General features: G+C 38.3%; 2 protein-coding genes across 2 annotated transcripts; one reads left to right on the top strand and one right to left on the bottom strand.

Annotated features, from left to right (window-relative positions):
* Window positions 1-180: 180 nt before the first annotated feature.
* On the top strand, window positions 181-11,360 carry LOC123520086 (protein Spindly-B-like). The gene is made up of 12 exons (XM_045281973.1): window positions 181-320; window positions 2,810-2,945; window positions 3,197-3,373; window positions 3,602-3,763; window positions 3,961-4,140; window positions 4,988-5,197; window positions 6,577-6,744; window positions 7,044-7,105; window positions 7,576-7,766; window positions 9,349-9,531; window positions 10,382-10,530; window positions 10,959-11,360. Exons 2-12 carry the CDS (start codon window positions 2,823-2,825, stop codon window positions 11,091-11,093), a joined length of 1,740 nt encoding a protein of 579 aa, XP_045137908.1. The 5' UTR covers window positions 181-320; window positions 2,810-2,822; the 3' UTR covers window positions 11,094-11,360.
* A 3,986-nt stretch (window positions 11,361-15,346) lies between these two features.
* Window positions 15,347-24,013, bottom strand: LOC123520368 (GTP-binding protein 4-like). Its single transcript, XM_045282616.1, has 11 exons — window positions 23,896-24,013; window positions 22,978-23,050; window positions 22,570-22,740; window positions 21,706-22,024; window positions 21,340-21,455; window positions 20,119-20,310; window positions 19,562-19,726; window positions 18,766-18,898; window positions 17,819-18,069; window positions 17,087-17,497; window positions 15,347-16,486 (listed from the first exon to the last, which is right to left on the bottom strand). Exons 2-11 carry the CDS (start codon window positions 23,023-23,025, stop codon window positions 16,334-16,336), a joined length of 1,959 nt encoding a protein of 652 aa, XP_045138551.1. The 5' UTR covers window positions 23,026-23,050; window positions 23,896-24,013; the 3' UTR covers window positions 15,347-16,333.
* Window positions 24,014-24,736: the final 723 nt, after the last annotated feature.

The following is a 24,736-nucleotide window of genomic DNA, read 5'->3' as shown; positions in this document are numbered from 1 at the left end:
GTTCTTCTTTTTCCCCTTCTTTTTGTCCAAAACTTTATATTTCACAACGACCTTCCTCCCTTTATCATAAAGGTTAATGCAGTTATATTTCAAAACTAAATTAAGCAAATATATGTGACAATAAATCATAATTAAGTGACTTGATAATAGAAACGTGCCGTAAAATAGTGTTATGGAACATAAGCCGCTGCCAGGCGCCGCGGCGGCCAGCCGAGCAGCACTTCAAACTGGTGGCGGCGCGAGGAGGGAGTGGCTTCTGTGTGCTGTGGCTTATTGGCTTTGTTTTGGCGTTGTATTTCCCGGCCTGACCACTGATCCAGGTAAAGTAACCCTAAGTCTTACTCTCTAAGTGTTGACTGCTCCCTGAGGACCTGCCTGGGAGTGTGACCGCTGCTCCTGCTGGTCCTGAAGGCGGTGCAGGTGGCGGCGCTAGTTACTACGTGTTGCATCGTTCACTCGTTTCGCCCTCACTTATGGAATTCTTTCCTTACATTAACTCACACTTGTTATGCTTTAGGTTTAATGGAAAGCAAGCCAGTACGCTGTCAGGGTAATAACCACACAACGGCCATAAGTAATCTGAAACCGTCAAACCACAGCCACCCTCAGGACACCCCCCGTCAGTCACTCCATATGTTCCTTTCAGTGTTAATTGTGTTTGTGGTTAGTATTTACTATCGGACCTTGTCAGTAGCACATGGCACGGCTACATGTTATGGTAATATACTCACTTTACGTGACGCTTGAGTTTTTTTTTCACGTGCAATGATGTCATTGCCCATTGGCTTGTAATGATGCTTGGGAAAGTTAACACTGCATCAGAAACAGTCCTGGTCCAGTCCAGTCCAGTCCAGTAGTGGTCGTGTGATAAGCATTGTCTTGGGCTCCCACATGTATGTTGTCACTTGTAGGTGTATCTGTTGTTTTTGTTACTGGCACGAAATTTATTGATGTCGCTGTTGTGATTGTTGCTATACTTCTTTGTCTTGATTTGTACAATATTTTGGATATGACTTGTTCTGTTTTCAGCCACTGCTAGTGGCAGTTTTTCAAATGCTTGTATGTTGATCTTTTTTTTACTACTACTGCCTTGATAGTTTTATAATGAGGACGTTCCAACAAAGTGTTCTGGGGTTTCTGACTCATTGTCATATGCTGGGCACTGTTTTCTCTTTCTCTGTTTCTCCAATTTAAGGTTAATGAATTTGTTCTTCCTTCCATTAGTTAGTAATTTTGATCCTTCCATGTTATTTACCTCTCCTATGTTTCCTTTAAACTTTCTCTGAAATATATAACATTAATTTCTGTTCTATTTCTTTCAGCCATTTCATGGTGTCCCACTTCTTTACTTTTTCAATGATTTTATTTATTTATTTTTTTTTTTTACATTCAATACTAATAGTTTGATGTCAAGGTCTTTCATACATTTTCTTGGTTGTTTGTTTGTTTTTGCATCTTGGTTGTTGGTAGTTTATCTATTTTCTCCTTTTCTTTCATATCAACTTTTATCTATTTTCTTTTTTCTCTTACTATCTAGCTTGTTCTAGTTTCTTTTCCCTTATTTTTCAAAAGTTACATAAAATTTTTGTGTTCTTAGTCTTGTTTCCTAATTCAAATAACACATTCTTAATATTAGGTTCATGTCTTGTTGATATGGTTGCTACAGTTTTCCCATTATTTTTGTCTTCTCTGAACCCTTTGCAGTACAATAGGAAGTGTTGTAATTCCTTCCTCTCCCCACGACACACTGGGCATGCTGTGTCTCCTGCCTGGAGGAAGCCTACTCAGTCATGCAGGGAGGCTGTTTGTCCTTGCCTGGAAGATGATAGTTGAGACTGGTCTGTTGTCATACAGATGGTCAGCCCTCTCTCCCCCAACCACATCTCCTGCCTGCACTGCCTGTATACCTGTTGCCTTATCTCCTGAGCCATCCCTTCTCTGTTGGTGTCCTGCTGCTCCAAACTCTCTTCCAGTTCTCTTCCTTTTATATTTTCTAGATAGTGGATACTGATCCCTATTTTCTCAAGAATTTTCATGATGTGCTGTAGATATACCAAGCATCTGCTCTACAAGTTATAGTGTTCATATTTTCTTTACAATTTAATTTCTTCCCCTTTTGAGTATACTTTGGATATACATAAATCAATGTTTGCCTTCTGTATACTTTTTTTTTTTCTAAGACTTTTTGAAAATAGCCCAAAATAGTCTAATTTAGTTTTCCCCACCCAAAAATCCATGTCTTCCCTCAAGATCCCCAAGCTTGCTGTTCTTGGAGAGAGGATTGGTGATGATAGGGAGAAAGGACTTATAAATATTTACCATGAATTTTTTAGCACTTGTAACTTTCTAGAGATTTTTACTGCTGCAGTCAATCTTAAGTAGTTTTGTAGTTGAGACAGGATAAAATTAGCTTAGTTCTTTAATTTTTTTGTTCCCATGCATACTTTTTTTCCAGTATTAGGAAGGTTAACTATAGTAGTAAACAGGGTAAAGAACTGAGCTGGTAGAAATTTTGACATGATGTTTATGTATTGTGTACACTCTTGTCCTGTTTGGTGTCTCGTCTCTCATCACACTTTTGATAGGAGTGAGGCAACATGTCTCCATAGTTTTGACAATGGCTAAGTGATGCATTTTTCCATCTCCCTGTTGATTATAGCAAGATGATATGACTCTTTTCTCACAGTCTTAGTAGTCAAACAGTGGTTCTCTTTATTGCAATTTTAACAGTAGTAAGTCATCATGTTTCTTCCGTCTTATTCTTGACAGCATCAAGATGGCACGACTCATTCTTCACCTTTTTTTACAGCAATAAGGTAGCCATGGAACAGGAGCTGAGTGAGCTGAAGCAGCAGCTGGCTGAGGCAGAGCACAACACTGTCCTGGCAGCCACCTATGGCAAGCAGCTCCTGGACAAGAACAAGGAGCTTGAGGCCAAACTTGAGGTCAGTGTGACGTGTTGGATATGATGAAATAGATTAACAAAAAGTCATGAGAAGCACACTGAAGAAAGATCTCTATTCTCGTATGTTTCAACTATAGGCCATAGTTCTCTCTGAAGAAGGACTAAAGTCAGAGTATAAGAGATAAATACATATACCCCCTTGAGTGGGGTGTGTGCATATTATAGTAGCACAATACGTATGTACAAAGAAGATGATCTATCTTGCCTCTCATATGTAATGTGCTCTGGCAGGCTTTGGAGCAGGAGAAACACTGTCTCTCCTTGAAGCTGGAGGCAAGTGTCAGGATGGAGCATTCCTTGGTGCAGGAGGTGGAGCAGCTGCGGGAACATCAAACTCACCAGATTGCGGACTTGGCAGCACAGGCCGCACAGAACCATGACGAGGAATTGCAGAAGCACACCAAGAAGGTAATGGCCGATGTGAGAATTACTGATGGCTGACCAAATGTTCATTGAAAGTTTCTTTGTGGTAACCTTTATTTAAAACCAGCATGGATGTGTTAGGTATTTTACTTACCAGCTCTAGTACATGCACCTGATAGAAGACTTGAAATACTGTTATATAGAATATAAGATTACAGTTCATATCATGCCAGTAGTTCTTGTTAATGCTCAATTTTTACTTCCTTACTTTAGATATTAGACTTGGAATCCATTGTTGGAAGCCAAAGACTTGAAATTACACAAAAGATTGAAGAGAAAGAACTTCTAGAGGCTCAGCTGAAGGAAGCACGAGAGAGGCTGGATAACTTCAACAGTCTGAACCAGTCTGTGGATGACTCCACCGGCATCTTGCAGGTTGTGTTCTAGCAGCATTGTGTTTGGGATCAGAGTGAAGATAAATTCTGTATCCTAGGTACCAGTTAGTGGTGGAAAACAAAGCCAGTAAACAGTCACCTTTTACACTTTTTGATATGTCAGAACCAAAATAGCTGCCACCAGAGGATGCTGGAAGCTGTGAGAGTGGAGTAGTAACAGTTTTCTTTTTGCCACAGGCTGAGGTGACTGCCCTCACGCAGGAGAAGCAGGAGCTGGAGACTCTCATGTCCTCTCTGAAGGTGCAGCTCAGCACCTACAAGTACCGACAAGAACAGGCTGACAAGAAGCTCCTTGACCTGGAGTCTGCGTTGGAGGAGAAGGAGTGTCAGTTTACCTCGTACTATAATGCCCTGGAGGTGAGACAAAAGTTTCTCAGAATACAAGGGGTGGGAAGGAGCTTGTAGAAATGCACTTCTGTGGTTGTTGTGACTGTAATGTTGACTGGTTAATGGATCACCCTCTCTTCATTCAGCTCTTCAGTGTTATTTCACACCACTTAATCATTGTAGGTTTCCAATTTCTATGATTGCAGTATATCTTCGCTTGATTTCAGGGTTCACTTCCAAGTCTGACAATTAATTTGAAATTCCATCAATTTGCAAATCCTTTAAATTTTTTGTAGTTGTCATTGTCATCTACAAAATACATTGTATGGTAACAAGTTTCATACACCACCACCAGAACACATTTGCACTCACAGTACTTAACCTTTCTGATGCCGAGAAGTGATTCTTCATCTATGTACATGAAAGCATTATCACTAAGAATATTTACATGTGTGTGTAATTCACCTCAGTCGCCTGCTGGTCACCCAGCCAATCTTCCCCATTACGGAGCAAGCTCAGAGCTCATAGACCGATCTTCGGATAGGACTGAGACCACATGAACACACAACACACACCGGGAAAGCGAGGCCACAACCCTTCGAATTACATCCCGTACCTATTTACTGCTAGGTGAACAGAGGCTTGCCCATTTGCTTCGCCGCTTATCGGGGCTCGAACCCAGCCCTCTCGATTGTGAGTCGAGCGTGTTAACCACTACACTACGCGGTGTGTGTGTGTGTGTGTTTGTTTGTGTGTGCAAGGATGCATGCTTGCAAATATGTATGTTTTGTATTGAAAATATTTCATTAATATATATAATTGCAGGAGGTTAGGTTTTTTCTACTAAGGTTTCTTGAGCAACATTTAATTTTTACAGAAAAATAAGGAGGAAATGATGGAAATGAAGATGGAGATAGAAAGCCTGAAGCTTGCAGAAACTGACCCTGCCAAAAAAGGGAACTCCCTGTTTGCAGAGGTGGAAGACCAACGTCAGGCCATTGAGAGGCAGCTCATCGACTACAAGACCAACTACAACATTGTCAAGAAGCATTATGATCTCAAGGCTCAAGAAGCAGCCAAACTGAAGGTCAGCCATACTCTGCTCCTAATCATGGAGTAACAATACATTACTTTCTTTTGATTTACAATATGTATTCTGATTTATTCGTTGAATTTTTATGGTATCTCTTGGATGCCATTCTTTCCAGAAGTTACCAAATCATGTTCAAAACATCTTCCTGTATGATTTAAGGTGGGACATGATATGATGCATATATGTTTGCCTGTTGGTTTACTTTTTTTTTTTTTTTTTTTTTTTTTTTACGTAGGGAAGAGGGCCAGCCAAGGGCAAAAAAAAAAGAAAGTTAGAAAAAGGCCCACTTGAGCGCTGGCTCCCCAAAGAGTTCAAAAGGTGCCTAAACCGTCAGCCAGAATTAGGGGAGCAAATGCCTCGATACCTCCCTCTTAAAAGAAGACAAGTTGTAGGAATTCGGAAATACAGATGCAGGGAGGGAGTTCCAGAGTTTACCAGTGAAAGGGATGAATGATTGAGCATACTGGTTAACTCTTGCATTAGAGAGTTGGACAGAATAGGGATGAGAGGAAGAAGAAAGCCTTGTGCAGCGTGGCTGCAGGAGGAGGGGAGGCATGCAGTTAGCAAGATCAGTAGAACAGTTACCATGAAAATAGCGATAAAATATAGAAAGGGATGCAACATTTCGGCGGTGAGAAAGAGACTGAAGACAGTTAGTCAGAGGAGGGGAGTTGATGAGACGAAGAGCTTTCGATTCCACCCTATCAAGCAAAGCTGTGTGACTGGAACCCCCCAAACATGCGAAGAGTACTCCATACAGGGACGGATAAGGCCCTTATACAGAGTAAGCAGTTGGAGGGGCGAGAAAACTGTCGGAGACGCCTCAGAACACCTAATTTCATAGAAGCTGTTTTAGCAAGAGATGAGATGTGAAGTTTCCAGTTAAGATTATGAGCAAAGGACAGACCGAGGATATTCATTGTGGAAGAGGGAGACAGTTGAGTGTCATTGAAGAAGAGGGGATAGTTGTTTGGAAGGTTGTGTCGAGTTGATAGATGGAGGAACTGAGTTTTTGAGGCATTGAAAACTACTAGATTTTCTCTGCTCCAATCGGAAATCTTAGAAGGATCGGAAGTCAGACGTTCCGTGCCACTTGAGGGTTCAAAGTTGCAGGTAAATAAAGTAAGATATGAGATGAAGCTGTAATAGAGCCCTATGGAAGTGGAGAAGTACGTTAGAATTATCTGCACAGTGTAGTGAGGTGCTATGTGGCTGATGGCAAAGCCTGACCCAAGTAAACTTTCAAAATCATGATGGCAATGTTATCATTACCCAGTTTTCATCTAGCATCAGTTAAAAGGTAAAGACATGGGCATCTTGATATGTTAGGTGTCAACATAGAGTTTAGAACACTTAGAAAACTTTCATTGCAGCTCCAAGTGGCCTCCCTACTAAGCCGGAGTAACAACAGGGTGAGTATGGAGTACTTGAGCCACCTTGAGGAGTCCTTAGCATCAGCACGTGCCCAGCTGGAGACTTTCACCCAGCGTTGCCGCCAGCTTGAGGAAACTCAGCAGAACATGGCTGCTGCTGCCTGTCAGGTGAGTAATACTACTGATTCCACCATCACCACCTCTTTCTACACCTTCGTGGCTTTTATAAATCTTACATACATTAGTCTTTGCTACATCATTCATCAAAAAGACAGGGAACTACATGTTTTCATCTGTTCATAACTTTCTCTTTGGTTGAGTTTGCCTCAAGAAAATTATGATAAAGTAAAACAATATAGAGAGTAAATACATGAATAGACAAATGAAGCTTATTACTCAGGTTTGTAACTCATCGGTGATGGCAGGAAATATGAAGCAAGTTATAGCAGTAATTCATACATTTACAGGAAGATCCTGATGAAGCAGACAGTGCCAATCAGCTCTTCAAAAATCTGTACAATGAAAGCAAGTAAGTATTAGCAGATTTTTCTGTTTTCTTACAAAATAAGAAATTGACATTCTGATTTTCTTTATAAGAAAACCTTGGACCTTGTAGATTCTGGGCTGACCTGTTTAGCCTTTTGTAGTAAAGAATATTTTCAGTGTGGGAAAGCCCCGTGATCTTCAAAATTAGGGCTGGTGTTTACAAGATTGCTGTGAACTAATAGCTGTAAAAATAGCTCATGAGGCATTGAAAATTATATGATTTTCTCTTCCCTATTCTTAAATTTGGTGTCACAAAGATCATTTTATCCTTGGAAATTGACTTTTTTGTGTTTTGGACAAAATAAAAGTTGATCATATACATAGTTATATAATATATATATATATATATATATATATATATATATATATATATATATATATATATATATATATATATGTGTGTGTGTGTGTGTGTGTGTGTATATACAGATACATGACCAATCTTTTGTACAGGAAAAAAATCTCTGAGATGAATCAGTCGCTACACCAGGCTCAGTTTGACAAAGTGGTGCTGAGTGACCGCATCCTGCAGCTGCAAAGAAAGCTGAGGCAGATGGAAGCAGCTCGGGACGCTTCAAATGGGGAGGTGATCCGGCTCAGAGTTAAGCTGGACGACTTCACATCCAAGAAGGGAGAGATGGCAAGTAAGTGGAACAATGGTCATTGAAGAGGAGTACACCTAGTTGTTCAGTGGTTGTACTGATTTTTTGTCCATGGTACTTTTAAAAGGAATGGTTGCCATGTAAAGGAAAAGGAAAATCACATCACATAACTGGATAACTATTTAGATTGTATCTCAATGATGATGGCACATGTTCCTCCTCCTGAACAGAATCACAGTACTGTATGTAACGGACTATAAGTTTTTTATTTTTATTTGTTATTTACTTATTCTTTTTTTTTTTTTTTTTTTTTCCAAATCAAGGGGCTGTCTTATATACCAGTAATAAAAGACAAACCTATAACCTTGCCACTGTACTTAGGGATTAATTCTGCAGCCACACGCTCGTGTGTCCATATATGTATGCATGAACACAATTATTGGCTGCTCTCTCTACATGTTGAATGTTTACTGACAGCGTCATGTGTACAGACAGGCAGTGCACCCAGCCATGCCATAATAATCATCATTGGTTGCTGATTAGGCTAACAAACCATGATGTTGATAGATACTGTTCATGTTAAGCTAGCCAATCATAGCCCTCACAGCTAATCTCATTATAAGATTAAAGCTGCATGACAAGGTGGGAGCTCCTCCTTCCATTATAGCATTCTCCAGCATACCACTGTCTAACTATACTTGGGCTATTCTAAACTGGCCGTTTAGGAGTCTTTCTCTCCCTCTTTACAGATTGGTGTACATGTTTTGGAAATTATTCTAACTTTTGTACCACATCATTGTTGAGGTAAAAATCCGGGCATGTTTTCTGCATAGACTGGCGAGTCAAGTCAAGTGGAGGTATCAGCAAGGTTGCACTCCCACAGTCGTCTGCCATGTTTAGGATTATCTTTATACATAAAACAAACCTTGGTTTTTACTTCAACAGTTATATATGTGCAACAAGAGTTAGAGTAATTTCAGAAATATAGAAAGAGAGGGAGAGAAAGAAAAGAGACAAGGGATAAAGGAGATGAAGCAGGGTTGGAGAATGAAGGCAAGTCTGTGGTCTATGGGAAAGTGGCATAGTGGGGAATCTGGTGAAGCCCACACCCCACACCTAGAACAGCCACCCAAGCCTATCATGTTATGGCTCCCCAGGGCACATTGAGGCACCACCAATAAATCTGTGATGAAGAAAAGAAAGGAATGCATGTTCCTGTTATTAAAAAAAAGAAGTTGAACTGTACAGAACAAGGATAGTTAATTTTGTCATGATACTAATGTACTTAAGTGAGGAAACTGACTGCCATGCAAGCTCTTCATATTGTGATTCTTCAGTGATGCATTCCCTTACCCTTTGGCCAACCATATGAGCAGTGGCTCCCTCCACTCTTATACAGCAGTAATAGCTCAAAACCTAAACTTTTCCCTTAAAAATTTGGGATCATCTTTTATACCCAGTTGCCTTTTAGTCCACTCCAGGATATACGGTATACAAAAGTAATACATAACAAGATACCGATATTTCTGTTTTGAAGCCAGTACAGTACATATGTATTAAAGGTGCCTTAGAAGAAATTAATAGTGATTTCTCTTTTGTAGTTAACCAGCCCGATTTATTCTAGGAAGTGATGTCAAAGAAATTAAGAGAGTGGCTGAGAAGCTCCCTGGCTTTGGTGCACAGCAGCCTAACACCACCAATATTGCTGAAGCAGACAGCACGACACAGACTGAAGCCATGCCACTGAAGGAGAAGCTGCTGGACCCAACAACCATGCAAGAAATTACTAAGCATGCCAAAAGCCTTGGTAAGTGTAAACTAGGTGTGTGTCAGTCTTTATTACATGCCAGTCTTCAAGACTGGCCATACCAGACAGAGAAGCCACTCTGGCATTCTATTCCTGAGTAATTAAAATCTTGTCATACTTACAGAATTGCTCACTTTGTGTATTTTTCTCTTGGCCTACTTTATTCATTTCATTATTCAATTTTACTCATGCACACTATCTTCAGGAACTTTTTTATTCATTCTCATAAATCAAGCCATTTCATAATAGTAAGAGTTACTTTTCATCTACTCCATAATGCACTTCCTTCATTGTTTCAGACATGAAAATTATTCTGTATGGAAACTATACATCTACATACCTTGCTTCCTTCATCCCTTCTTGACAGCCCAGATGCTCCAGGTGTCTCATCCTCACTGTACATTTTCATCTGTTATGCTGCATTCTATTTCCATATTTGTTGTGTAATTATGTTAGTGTAGGAAAGATACAGTGTCAGGTACCACACTACATGAGGGTGTGCAGCATACCCTAATCTCTGCAAGTGTATTGAACTACAGAGTGACCTGGTGAGCTGCACATCTGATTCTTCATCAGTTTCCCTCCTTTAGGTTTATAAACTTAGGAATGCTTGTGACTTGTTCTTAGGAAAGGCCTTCTGAGTGTAATTGTGGAAGTGGAACTGTATTTAGATGCCATTTCAGACCACATACTTCTTGACCCAAATCACATTTATGCATCCATAACTGTAAGTTGTAAGTATTCTTTTCTCATCCACATGCATCCCTCATTTCATATAGATAATGCAACCCACTTTCTCATAGTGCATGTGAAATGAATTATTTAAATATATTCTCTCAACACAATCAAGGTACCAAAGAGACCCCAGAAGATGACAAGCAGGTAGTGAAAGTAGAGAATGAAGAAAACTTTCCCCCAGTCAAAGTAGAGACAAGGAAAAAGCCGAAGAAAACTGTGCAGTTGACAGAAGTAGTTACTGTGCAGGAGAGTGATGGCCAGGTAGGTGGACACTTAAAACTTGAACATTCTAAGAAACCTTAAATGAAGGTTTCAATAAGCAAAAGTTCAGATAAAATTTTCATCTGAAACTTTCATACTTGACCATAAGCACTATGGAAGACTTATAAATAGAACATCAAAAAGTTATGAATCAATGATATTATTTGTTGTTTATAACAGTGCAAGGATTAAATAAAATATTAGCATTCCATGAATTATTATTCCAGAGATTTTGAAGGAAAATCTAAGCATGACTAATCTTGATGTCCCACCCCTCCTATAGCTGGCAGATCACAACTTTATACAGGCCTCACAGCCACCCAAAGCTGAATCAGTCACAAGTCATAATTATATCCTTAACATGTATCTAGAAAACAGCTATAAGTGATATTAATATTACAATTGTTTTAATTTTTATTATTTTTAAGGTTCAAGAAGCAAAAATTAAGCAAGAGGATGGAATGAAAAAGATTGAGAAAAGGCCAAAGCCATTGAGAAAGCTGGAATGTCCTATGATTAAAGAGAACAGCGGTGAGCAAATTGAAGAGTGCAAGACACAGTGATGCACAGCTTCACCCTGCCGGAGGAATTGAGAAACCCTTTGTGGTGGTTGTAAATGTTGGAGGCAGATCAGCAGTACCAAAGTGTGCCAATTACTAACTACCTTCAGAATACATTGAAGCATTAGTAGTGAAAGAATAAGAGAAGATATAAGGCAATGTATTTTGGAATGTGACCTAAATAACTACATAAATTTCTCTAATTATGCGAGGGATGCGAGTAGAGCTGGGCAGGAACTGGTTCTGCATGAGTAATAAAGATGGTAGATACACATGAGTTACAAATCCCGAACAGTATGTAGTGCTTAGAATATGTATCATACATTACACAATAATGTTATCATTAATATTAATATTTGCATTAGCAGGAAGTCTTGCAAATGCCAGTAATCTAGAGCTGTACGAAGTACAATATAATCATATACACATAATAATGTACATATACCTTATGTACATTATTCAAAGAAATTGCACGAATAATATAAAAACATTTTGTTCATACCAGCCACTGGTATTTGGCATAGATTTCCTGTTGCCAAATAACCATCAAACAATGTGCTAGAGGTTCAGAGATGCTGGTATTCATTAGCAGTGCTCTATAAACTACTAAACCAGCCATGCAAAGAAAATCATGTTATTTTAAATTATATTATATGAAAAATTGTCTCTCTACTTGAATACGTATTCCTGAACTGTATATATGTGTGTGTGTAAAAAAGATATATCAAATGTTTATCCTCTACATTTTTCATTAGACTGACGTAAGATGTTTATTATTTTTATATTCTTTAATGTTTACTTTTCTCATCCGGTTTCACAGTCATCTTCAATATTTTGTTCAACTTATCTCAAATGCACCAGATCATTGGTATTATCTTCATTTTGTTTCCTTTAATGTTCGTCTGATGACACTTGGATAGTGAACAGTGCAGCATAATGTTAAAAAGAAACAAATCTCTTGCTACAAGTGTATGAAAAATTAACCCGATACCTGAAAAGATAAATAAATGTGTGTGTGTGTGTGAGAGAGTGTGTGTGTGTGTGAGAGAGAGAGTGTGTGTGTGTGTGTGAGAGTGAGTGAGTGTGTGTGTGTGTGTGTGAGAGAGAGAGAGAGTGTGTGTGTGTGTGAGTGAGGGTGTGTGTGTGTGTGTGTGAGTGAGTGTGTGTGTGTGTGTGAGTGAGTGAGAGTGTGTGTGTGTGAGAGAGTGTGTGTGAGGAAGAGAGAGAGAGTGTGTGAATATGTGTACAGTAAATGACTGTTACAAAATAATAATTGTTTTCTTATCTTACAATAAGCTCACAAACATTGCATTCCATGTTGGTGGATTGACATTACTGGGGGATTGGGGGGGTGGACTCTACAAAGTAAAATATATTTGGAAGATAAAGGAAATGTAGAAATGAACAAATTGTCTCCCTTAATTCTAAAACCCTTTCATTAAATAATCTGTAGAGTCTCAGGGAAATTTTTCAACTTAGGAAAAATTTGTCTATGCATTTTGGTCTTACAAGTCTTGAGCCCTTGCAGTTATAACTGAATTTCCATCTAGAAAGTGCAATCTGGAGCATTAAGCACTAAGCAAAAGGCACAGAACAGGAACAGATTGAAGAGAGAACTCTTCAGTGAGATTGATGTGTGAATGTGCTGGGAGAGATGGCTCAAGTAGTACGAGATTATTGACACCATCTGGAAAGTAGTAAATGAACGGCATATTGAGTTTAACAAGCAGTCACTATGCAAGATCTCTTATGAATTTCATAAATTGTAAATAAAAAGCAAATGAAACTAAATGACTTGAAGCACACACAGTTGAACACTGTCAAATCATGAAATTGTGAATATAATGACATATAATCATGGTTGAAACTGTGCACTACCTACACCTTTCACAAAAAGAAATCTTGAACCAGTTGTGCTGTGAACGTTATAGCATCTCCCATCCTCTGTCTTGCACTTGCCATAGGTGTCTGCTGATGTGTGTGTTGCTGGATGTCCAAAATCCTGCAAGAAAAGAAAGTCAACAAATGCCTTAGAAGCAAGTGAAACTGTAAAGGAGGAAAGTAATGAGATGGAAAAGTGATTCAAAAAGGAAACAAACAAAGGAGTCTTGGACTCCTTGATGGTCCCATTTAGAAAAGGAAGTCCTGCGTGGAGAGATGTCAGTTGCTCATCAAGGTTTGGTTAAAATTTGTCAAGGAATTTGGATGTTAAAAGAAGTGAAAGAGCAGGAGATGGATGATATTGAGGCAGACAACAGTAATTTAAAGAAAGCCAAAGTGGAGACTGCAGAAGTGTGGTAGAAATGAATGGTGATGTGAAGAGGAAGTGTTGAAGATTGGTTACAATTAGAGAAGTGAAAACAGCCATGTGTAATGCCAAAGCGAGAGTCAACGAAAATTGGTGAAGAACGTTATGAAAGGAGCATCTAATAGTGAGGAACAGACGAGAGCCAAGGACAATAGATGTTTGTTAGGCAGGATGAGATGAGGTGGATGGGCTATGGAGTGGATATGGAGGAGGAGGATGACACTGATACTGAAACATTTGGGGGAGATACTAGAGTGGAAGAGTGAAAATGCACCAAATCCAGTTGTAGGTGCATTGAAGTGTTTTGAGGGCAGGTGGGGTCAGTGTCATTTAGATTGTTATATGTGCACTTTCAGATAAGTAGGGATGGGCAAGTACATGTGTAGTTCCAGTGTATAAAGGAAGAGTGCTTTGAGTGTGGCAGACAAGAATCAGAGAAGGCACAGATGTAATGATTTATGATGTACAAGCTTCAGGGGAGGACAAAGTACATCAAGTGTTAGCTGTAAAAGATTTTAACAAAGTATTCGGCCAAGGTAAAAGTCTATTTCTCTGTTGCTCTTATTTACAACACTCAACAATAAAGCGTTCTATCATCTCTCTTCCCTACATAAGTCATACTTTTGACCCTATCCATCCTCACTTCTGGCTTTAATCTCTAAGTGTTCCTGTCCTTGCTTTAACCCCTTCGCTGGATGTTAAAAAAGCCCGCCTGTATGATATACGGGTGGTAGTGCCACGCGCCTGAGCGCGGGAAACTCGTGCAAGCTTGTCATACTTGTCGTCTTTGTGTATTATGCTGCTATTTTTTTGTCACTATATCGTCTTTGAAGAGGAAAGTGGACGCTTCTCTCTTCGGAGAAAAGAGAGAGAGAGAGTGTGACATTTGCCAATATTTTAGACACAAGCGGGACGCATGTAGCTTATCTTTCGAGAGGAAGAGGGGAAGGGAGGGAAGAGAGAGGGAAACAAAGGGAGGAGAGAGAGAGATTAGAAAATTTGTTTTTGTATTTGTGTGTGTGTGTGTGTGTTTCACGAATGTTACAAGGCGGGATGCATGTAACATCTTTTGAGAGGGAGAAGGGGATGGAGGGAAGGGAGATGGGGAGGGAGGAAAGGGAGATGGGGAGAGAGAGAGAGAGAGATGGGAACAGTCTATGGGTAATTTTAGACACAAGGCGGGACGCATGTAGCTTATCTTTAGTGATTGGTGGAGACAAGGATGGTGGGAGGAGCACTAGGATTTCAAAGACAGCATACGGCGTGTGTAGTTGGTATCCAACACACTATACGGGACAACTGAACTGAAGAAAGCTCAGAAAAGAAATATGACGCCTACGTAGGCGTCACCGTATTTGCTACTGGGGCTTCATGACGCCTACATAGGCGTCACCGTATTGAAGGGGTTAACGAACAACCTACTCCCCCACTGAACTGGCTCCAGTCTCTTTTCTCTCCATTCTTGATTGCCATCTGGTCCTCCTATTTTCCTCTATTTTTTCCTCACTATCTTGCTGCCAAACTTCTGCCTTTCTTCCTCTACATTCTCTCTTTGTTTCTACTGCTTCATTTCTCTTTTCCAAGATGAGTTTCCCTCTTCACTAAGGATCTTTTTAACCCACCTATCCTTACTGAGCCTCTATCTTCAAAAACTAGTTAGAGAATACAATAACATGCAAAAACAGTATGTAGAAAACAGTAAAATGTACTCACCAGGCCAAGATTGGTGTGTGATACTGTAGTAGTAGTAGTAGTAGTAGCAGTAGTAAAGTAAAAGTACAATACTATATACTACAGTAATTCCTAAGTAATCAGGCAGGTTTTTTATGTCTTCTCTTGCAGCCTTGGCATGGTTTATCAAGTGCCATTTTTTTCATATTTGCTGAATTTCAATAACTAGAAATCTGAAACTAATGATCCACACACTGGATTTATTAAGAGATCATTGTATGCACTCTGGTGTTTATTTAGATTTAGAGACTATTATCAGTAAGAAATTACTGATGTAACAGTATTTCAATATCTAAAATGTGATGCTCAGGAGCAAGAGATGTTTGTACCACATGGGTGCAACCACAATACCACTTGATCCTCAAACATTTCTAGTGTTTAGAAGATGTCTCAAATAGCACCAACAGATAGATGTTCACCCTCAACTCTTCCATTTCATCTCAATTTTACTAGGAAAAAATTAATAAATAAATAAAAAGTGAGTAAATAATAACAATAATAATGATAATAATAATGGATAAACAAACAAATAAACAAACAAATATGACTGATGCATTCAATATCAATTCAATCTTTATCAAAATGCATCAAAACGGTGATCATGACAAGAATCTCCAAACATCAACCCACCATTTACACAACTCCCCATAACATCCCCAAACAGAGTAATAGAATGAAACAATTTAGAAGAGAAACAAAGTCAAAGAACATAAGTTTATCACTGAAATGAGCCACATATTGTTCGAACAGCACACTGCCAGAGAAGGATAAGTGACACTGCTTAATTTCCATGACTGGCACTGAATAGGCCTTTCTTCTACCAACCATTTTTGGCCAGTTGTCCTCTAAACCACCGGAAACAAGGCATGGTCAAAATATCCCCATTACTTAAGCATGACCACCATACACACCATATCTCAATAGTTGCCACAAGGTAGAAGAGGAGGCCAACAACGTATCTTATCCTTTTCTGTCAGACCATCATTCTCATATAATACGAATGTTAATTTCTACAAATAATTACAGAAGTTAAGTTTTACAGAGTCTACTGATACATTATCCCAGAAGTATCTTCTTGGAACACAACAGATGCAATTTATCATCTAACATCCCTTGCTAGTTAACCAGACACCTTCAACATGAAGAATCTGGAGAGTTAAGTTATCCAGCACATACTACCCCAACAATGGCTATGGCTGGTACCTTATCTCCTGTTGGCAGATCCCAAACCTCTTTTGCCACAAAACAGGTGTTTAGGCTTCAGATCATATACATGACGGTCACCTTCACCCTTGCGGCCATCCTTGTTCATACTACTCTGTGCCTTCTTGCCGATCTTCTTCATCTTCTTAGCCATCTGTTGGAAAATTTTAAACTTATAATGTGAACCAAAGTAACTCAACTAACAATTACTCAAAGTTCTTAATAGTTTTATGAGGAAGAGTTTCAGCAAATCTATATAATCAGTAAAAATTGTTTTTTAGCATGCAAGGAAATGTTTGGACAGAAACAGATGTTCTGTAAATACTCCTTTAGGGATACTCCTGAAGGAAGTGATCCATCAGAAATAGGTAAATAGATAGAAAGAAACTGGTCACTACCCTAACAATTGACTAAACCAGGAAAGAGCTAGTTCCTCAAGTGACCAAACCATTTCCTCTTAAAAATCTTTCAGCATGGCACATGGATGAAAAAATGCAACAAGGAAGATAAAGATGTTGAAATAGTGATAAGAAATGTAAACTGAAATGAGAAATAGGCTCAAGAAATAACAAACAATAGTAGCCAGGAACAAGGCCATCAATTAAAATCTGTTCAACATCAATCCTACATTACCTGAGCCCTAACAATCAGCTGCAGTATAGTCCCGTAATCCTGAAAGTTTATGTGGTGAATATACAAGTTCAATGAACCAAGATTAATGGAAAAAAAAAAAAAAAAAAAAAAAAATGATTACCTTAACATCTCGTACGCCAGACTGATCACGAGGAGTCTTCGAGCTGGAACGAACCCTTCCCTCGGAGTCCAAGCGAGCCTTCTTGATAGGAGGACGGGCACGGGAGGTGCTGCACGTCCTGGTGAAGTGGCAACCCTGCACATCAGACATGTCCACACCCAAGTCTTCAAACTCTGATCGAAGTCGTGACACTGAGCGTTCTCGTTCCCTCTTCTTTGTGGCACGCGGCATCACTGCCTTGCCCTTAGGCTTATCAATTTTAGCATTAATAGCATTGATAATCTTCTTCTCCCTAATTTGTTGGGCAAGACGGTGGATCTCCTTCATGGCATCGTCTTCCTCCTGAATGTCGTATTTGTAGAAACCATTTGCCTCACGCTCTTCCTCTTCTGCCTCCAATTCTTCTAGTTTCTATGGAGACATGTGACAAATGCAAATAAGTTGCCCTAGGGAAAGCATGACAATAATTCCTATTTTCTAATGTTATTTGCATAGCAATTTGATACAATATCTTTAAAGGATCATACCCACCACCACTGATAGTCAGTAAAAGCACAGTTTGGTATGTATAAATATCTCATACTACTTAACCAGCCATGCCATTCACCTATTTTGAACCATCCTGATGACTCTTCCAATCCTGTCTTTACATTATCATCAGCAATATCAGACCTTCCTTTCTCAGTCTGAATTACTCTGCTTATCCTCCTTAGCTGGATTTCTGCCACTTACCTTTAGAATGTCAGGATCCACAAAGTCTGCCACATTGTAGCCTTCCCAAAACTGAGGGATTTTGTCATACTTCCACTCATCATTCTCCAAATCCTTATTCTTGTTCAGGTCAAGGGAGTAGTCATCTTGCAGTTCCTCTTCTATATCCTTTTCCAGTTTTTTCTTTGTCACCTCCATAGGGTCTTCCTCTGTCTCAGTCTCACCACTGGCCTCAGCCTCCTTTTTCTTCTCCTTGGCCTTCAGTACACTCTCTGTGTAAAGTAAATTCATGATCTCTTAAACATCTTTTTTTTTTTACACGTTAGAGGTCACCTACTCAGGAACACAAACATGATTTTCATCTACAAGCCAGGTATGATGACTTTCCCTGTAACTCTATTGAAAGGAGTGGTGCAAAACACATGTTCCTGTCATTTATAAAAGACTGTCAAATAATAGGTATCTTATACAGAAAATATAGGACATTCTGGCCTTCGCTGGCAAAGAGTGAAGTGGCCTTGATGATTGTAAAATGTGATCTTTCCTGCATTACACAAATCTGTCTTGAAAGTAATAGTTATGCCTACATATCATTTTAGACTCTCCAATGTCAAATTCATCCAGGTGGCCTCCCTCCTGGAGACCACTTAGTGAACAAACTACTGTGTTAGTGCTAGAATAATAGGATCATAGGTGGGTATTATTGTGGTAAATTATTGAGATAACAATATCAGGTTATCAGTTGTCCAGTCATTAATCAGTATCACCAATAATTTTGGTTCCAAACTAATGATATTAATTAATTAATTTTTTTTTTGGAACATGAGCATCATGAAGTTTTAAACTTTCAAAATCAAATATAGTTATTTTACTTAAAACCATACTTTTCATTTGTGAATGCACATCAAAGGAATTCCCTAAAGTATCTCTCCCTTGATGCTTCCATGCCTGCACAGAACACATCTCACCAGGAATGAAGGGAATCCGTTCCTTCTGGTCCCGTGGAGCTGGCATGGCAACGTGAACACGATTTAAGATAGAGTCTGCTTTCTTGGTGCGCATTTTAGCATCCACACGCATCGCCAGGAGACGATCACATGCCTAAAAAAAAAAGAACGGAAAGAAATATTCCCAATAAATCCTGAGTGTTTCTGTAAAGGTTGGGTGCTTACAACTCAAATAAGATATGTATATATATATATATATATATATATATATATATATATATATATATATATATATATATATATATATATATATATATATATATCACTGACAAAAAGAGGATATTTCATAAGTAATCTTTCCCCTGGAAGTAATATACCTTTAACTACATGCATAACAAGGCTTCCATAATGACTGTGGTATGAATACTATTTAAGTTACAGAAAAATGCAGGACCTTATTCCTATGTGAAAATTGAAAGGATTGTTTGGAAGACACCAAAGCACAAGGCAGTTTTTATATCTACAACTTTCATCAAATATTCAACTAAAAAAATAACTCCTTTCATTTAAGTCATGTGCTTCTTCTTGAACAGACTCAAATCTCACATGAAATTTGTCAATACTATGTTTTAATGTCTTAAAGTTAAGAATTAATTAAAAGGCTCAGTGATTCCATTAGTCATTTCTGTTGTTTCTTATAATGAACTAAAAAACACACAATTTGGTTTTCTCTAGACCATTTCTTGGATGCCCTTTATGAGGAGCTATCTGGCATGGCATACTGTGTGTCCAGGCTGAGTCTACCTTTGTCACTCACCTCCTTTTTGATCTCCATGACACCTTTCTGTGTCAGGGTTGACATTTGCATCACTGGCACTCCATCACGCTCCAGCTGTGCCACCAAAGCCCGCTTTTCAGGGAAGTTTTGCTCTAGTTCCTCCAGTGTGGTGACATCCACCTTGTTGCAGGCCACAATCAACGGCTGCAGCATATACTTGGGTCAATATTTGACAGACCAAGAGACAGAATGCTCCCGAGTATTAGAACACTTTTTTTTGTGCAAGGACATCAGCCCAAGGCAACATAAAAGAAAAGAAAAAAAAAAGAAAAAACTCCAACTGAGATGCTAATTCTGAAACATATACAAAACATTTACACTTCGACTTTCAATCAATGCATTAATATAAACTATAAGAGTTGACATGATAGAGATTTACTAATAAATTACACAAGTAATCACCAAAAATTAATCACAAAATGGCTGTATTTCATCAACAAAATTTCTCTATATCATACATATGTGAGAGGACACTATCAATCATCTACGCAAATGAACTACTAAATACTAAAAAATCTGAATGACAAACATTTTACCTTGTTAGAGAATAAAGGCTTTATACTTTCATAGATCTTGAGCTGCTGTGTCATGGGAAGACCACAAGTCTCTGAGATGTCCAGAAAGAAGATGATAGCAGCTCGAATGTGTGCAAGTGCAGTGATGGCCTGGAGCTCTATAGTGTTCATCTGGTCAAATGGTCGGTCCAATACTCCCGGAGTGTCAATCACCTGCATAGAAGGAAGGACGTAGAAAGTATTACAAAGACTCCAATCATAATCCACAGATACATTTCCATCTCTCAAGAGTCTAGCAAGTATCTACCTTTCACGATTTTATTTTCTCTCCTTCCTGACCATGTTTACCAGACAATGTTCCCCGCATCCATTTTACCTTTTCTTATAACCTTCTGAGAGCTTCCTACAGCTGACAACCTCATCCCATAAGGCAACCTAAAGTCACACATCTCCTTCTTTCCTCTCAAGCACTATCATCTTAATTTTTCCAACACTTACCTTTTGTTTCTGTCTCACACACACCCTAAGAAATTGATCCATCATTCCACACATATCTAACTACCACAGCACCTCCTACTGCCAACATTATCCTGAATCCTTGTCAACCATGTGCTTCTAATCCACTTCATATTGCTAAGAATAAAATGAGTCCACTTTTCTCTTCCCTTGCTTCTCTTACCCACATCACAACATTTCTCACTCTTTTTATCACTTACTGCCACACCCATTTGTCATTCTCATCCTTGCAAATGCACTTCCATTCACACAATTGTTCATGTGTGTCTTTTGCACTCCTTCAACATATGTCCATTCCTAGAAACACTTTCTACAACCTTTCTATTCAAATCCACATTCATTCCACTTTACATTTAATAGTACCACTATCCTGTCACCACTTGCTCTCAAGCCATAGCTAAGCTGTCTTTCTGACAAAGGCCCCACTGGCAGCTGACAGTCCCCTTCCAAAAGGAAGTCCCAAAAAATTTGCAAAAAAGGCTCTTCAATAAAACTGATTTATGGAAGCAGTTTCTTAAATGAAAATTAACCAATTTATCTACATGGATAAAATTAACAAATACAAGAAAACTAAAGAGAGCTAACATCAGTTTAAAAACAAATTATAAACCAAGAGAATATAAAAGGAAAAACAAAAGCACACTGAAGTGGTGAAAGTGAACACTCCTGTTGGTTCCATCCAACATATTGGTAGTGGAACAAAAGACAAGCACCAGTACACCTCACCTGCCAGCGGAGATATTCATAGTCAGTATGACCCACGTACAGGGACTTGGTGGTGAAGGCATATGGCTGCACCTCCACATCTGCTCGGGTCACCAGGTTCATAAAGGAAGATTTACCTGAAAAAAAAAGAATTAATTACCTTTCCTGGTCTTTAAGCCAAAGGTTTTAGAATCAAAGTTTCATATGCAAAACTTGATGAACAGTCTCACTCAATATCTACTAGAGATTAGTAACATGATAAACTAATTGTCATTAAAATAACAGTAAATATAAATGTTTTCCCATAAAACTAACTGATACTTTGAGAAGAGAAAAGGTTTTTAATCAATTCATGTGAATAATAGTAGATGCAAGGTTGACATGTACCTGCATTGGGGCAGCCACAGACAAGCAGGGTACGAGTGTTGGGGTCAATGGAGGGCAGACGGGAGATGTGCTGCCTGACATCCTCCAGATACTTGAGGGGCGGTGCCTGCTTCTTCATGATGGTTGCCATGCGGCCCAGGGCACTGCGCTTCAGCTGCTTACAACGGTAGAGGGAGTCGCCATACTTGAGTAGCTTGGTGTAATCGCTTGCCACTTTGTCTACCAAGTGTCTTGCCATGTTAATCTGGCCGAGGGACAGCTTGTAGTGGTCCTTGTTGTACAGGGTGTTGAGCAGGTCAGCATAGAAAGGGTGCAGGTCCTGTAACACAAAAATTTGACATTTTTATCTATAATTTCACATCAGTGCTGCTGTAATCACCACCAACATTATGCTGATCATTCTAAGTATAGTTTTGAAACAGTGCTACATGTCACAGAAAATCTATAAACACATTCATAACAAAGCAGAATCTTTAATAACATAATATCAGAACATAACAATTATCCACTAATGAGATCAAATGATATGTCCTACTGAGCTGAAAGAATAGGTGCCATACATAATGACATTCAGACAAGTTGCAATGTACTCTGCTTTATTTTCATATGTGGCAAAAGTTTCTGTAATGTGAGGAATGTTCATTATCCAATGTACAACATCACTGCCACATTCACTACCATACTCAAATTGTGCTTCTTTTTTTTTTTTTTGCCTTAATTTGAATATATATTCAAATCAAACTAGAATAACTTTATCTATGATACCATAATTTTCCTTGCACAATGTCATTCCATCTGAAACAACACGGCATTGCAAAATTAATGAAGGGACCTGCAAGAGAGACCAGTCCCCTCTGCACTCACCTCCAGCTTGGGGAACTCTGAGAGAATAGTGGTGAGTCTGTCATGGAAATTTTGTTGTGTGTACTTCACTTTAGTCATGTAGAAGCGACGGATCCGGGAAATCTTGAAGTTCTTGTGGATAACTGTGGGTGTCTTACGCTGTGTCTTGGACAGTATTATGTCCACAAAGTCCTGAAAAAGAAAAAAAAAAAATCCTGATAATTGATAATCTTATAAAATGTCCAAAAAGGAATTCTAGATACAACAGTCTTTACTAACCTGAACATTTTTAATATATACAACTCATAAACAAGTCAGCACATAGTGATAAAAGAAGTTCTTCAATTACAAAAACCTCAAGGGAAAGCCAAGCAATAACATTAAATTCCTATTCTCTTGACAATTCCAAAACCTGAAGGTCATATTTACCTTTGCTGTTGGGACAGGTGTGATCTTCTTGAAGTTGTAGTGCGACATCTTGCCTTTAGGTTAGAAGACTCAGCTGTCAAATTAACAACATATCAAGATGGGAATCCTTAAGAACATGTATCAGAATGAAGAATGTAATGATTAAAGACACTGTAGGTGTAGGTCAGTAGATTCAGTAGTCTTTGTTCTCTTACTTTCACATGAAACTAATTTTATCAGATAGATCCGAATGTGCATAGAATTAATATCAATATTTCACATGGAAGTCATAAATTTCTAAATAGATCATAATTTTCACGAAAATGTAATCTTCAGGATTTTTTAGGAATCTTCATTAAGTAATTAGGAATGTATCAATGGCTGTATTTTTATTCCTAGAACATGAAATGAGCACTCCTGAAAAATTCCCTATATTTTTTTTAGAAAAGTCCCTTGATTTGAGGATTGTTTTTGTAAACGTATACAGATTTTCGTATTCTATACATAATAGAACCACTGATGCATTCTAACCTAACTTATTGCAGGGAAAGTGTATAGAATAAAAGTGTTTTAGACATATGTCTACTTTCCAGTGGTGCATTCATTTTTCCCGTCCGTCTCCAGTATATAATACCAAAAAGCCTTGGAGCGGCACCTCACCTGTCTGGCATGGATCCTCTTCATAAACTGACACTACAATAAATAAGTACCTTCAATATCAATATCCAACTAATAGAAATAGCATTCTTAGTGCAACGGCGCACACGTAGCAGTAAGTGGAAGCCAATACCGAGGTAAATCCCATGAACCTTTCCCAAGTGCTCCACCCCATGGCCGCCCTCACCTGCTGCACACCTCATGCGTCACTAAATCGACTGTAACATCCATTCCTACATAAGCCATGAGCCTCACTTTCTTTCATGAAGGAGGAAAACTCACCTCACGTAAAACAGCCGCCTCCTGGAGCACAAAAAGTTGCAGTCCCCGCAACACGTTAACTACCTCCTCGCTTGTCCCTCGTGCTCGTGTTTACATCATCTTGTCCACATCTACATTTCTTGAAAAGAATGCAATATTTTGCCCATATACATATAATTTCATAAAAAAATAATATCTTAAAATTAAATTTTATAAAGATTTTAATCAACACGGTGTCTACGCAGATTAATAAATTATTTTTTTTTTAAGATATAGGTACCTACCATCTACTTTTCGTTTTATTTTTGTTTAGCTAATTGATATAAATTTTCAAGAATACAATTTCTATAATGGAACTATATATTGGATTTTTTTTTCAAATATTCACACTTATATAAATACTCCTTATAAATGGTTTTCAGATTTTACATTATTACAGATCACGGTTGGTATTATAGATTAAGACTGTTTGTTTAGTTGACACTAAACGTCACAATTTCTATTTCAGAGAGAGAGAGAGAGAGAGAGAGAGAGAGAGAGAGAGAGAATGTGGTAAGTTTGTCCCGTGACCTGACATTATAATGGAAGATATCAATGATTTGCCAGTACACACACACACACACACACACACACACACACACACATATATATATATATATATATATATATATATATATATATATATATATATATATATATATATATATATATATATATATATATATATATATATATATATATATATATATATATATATATATATATATATATATATATATATATATATATATATATATATATATATATATATATATATATATATATATATATATATATATATATATATATATATATATATATA

The sequence above is a fragment of the Portunus trituberculatus genome, chromosome 46 (assembly GCF_017591435.1).
Source record: "Portunus trituberculatus isolate SZX2019 chromosome 46, ASM1759143v1, whole genome shotgun sequence".
Lineage (NCBI taxonomy): Eukaryota > Metazoa > Arthropoda > Malacostraca > Decapoda > Portunidae > Portunus > Portunus trituberculatus.
This window is presented reverse-complemented; position numbering and strand designations above follow the sequence as displayed.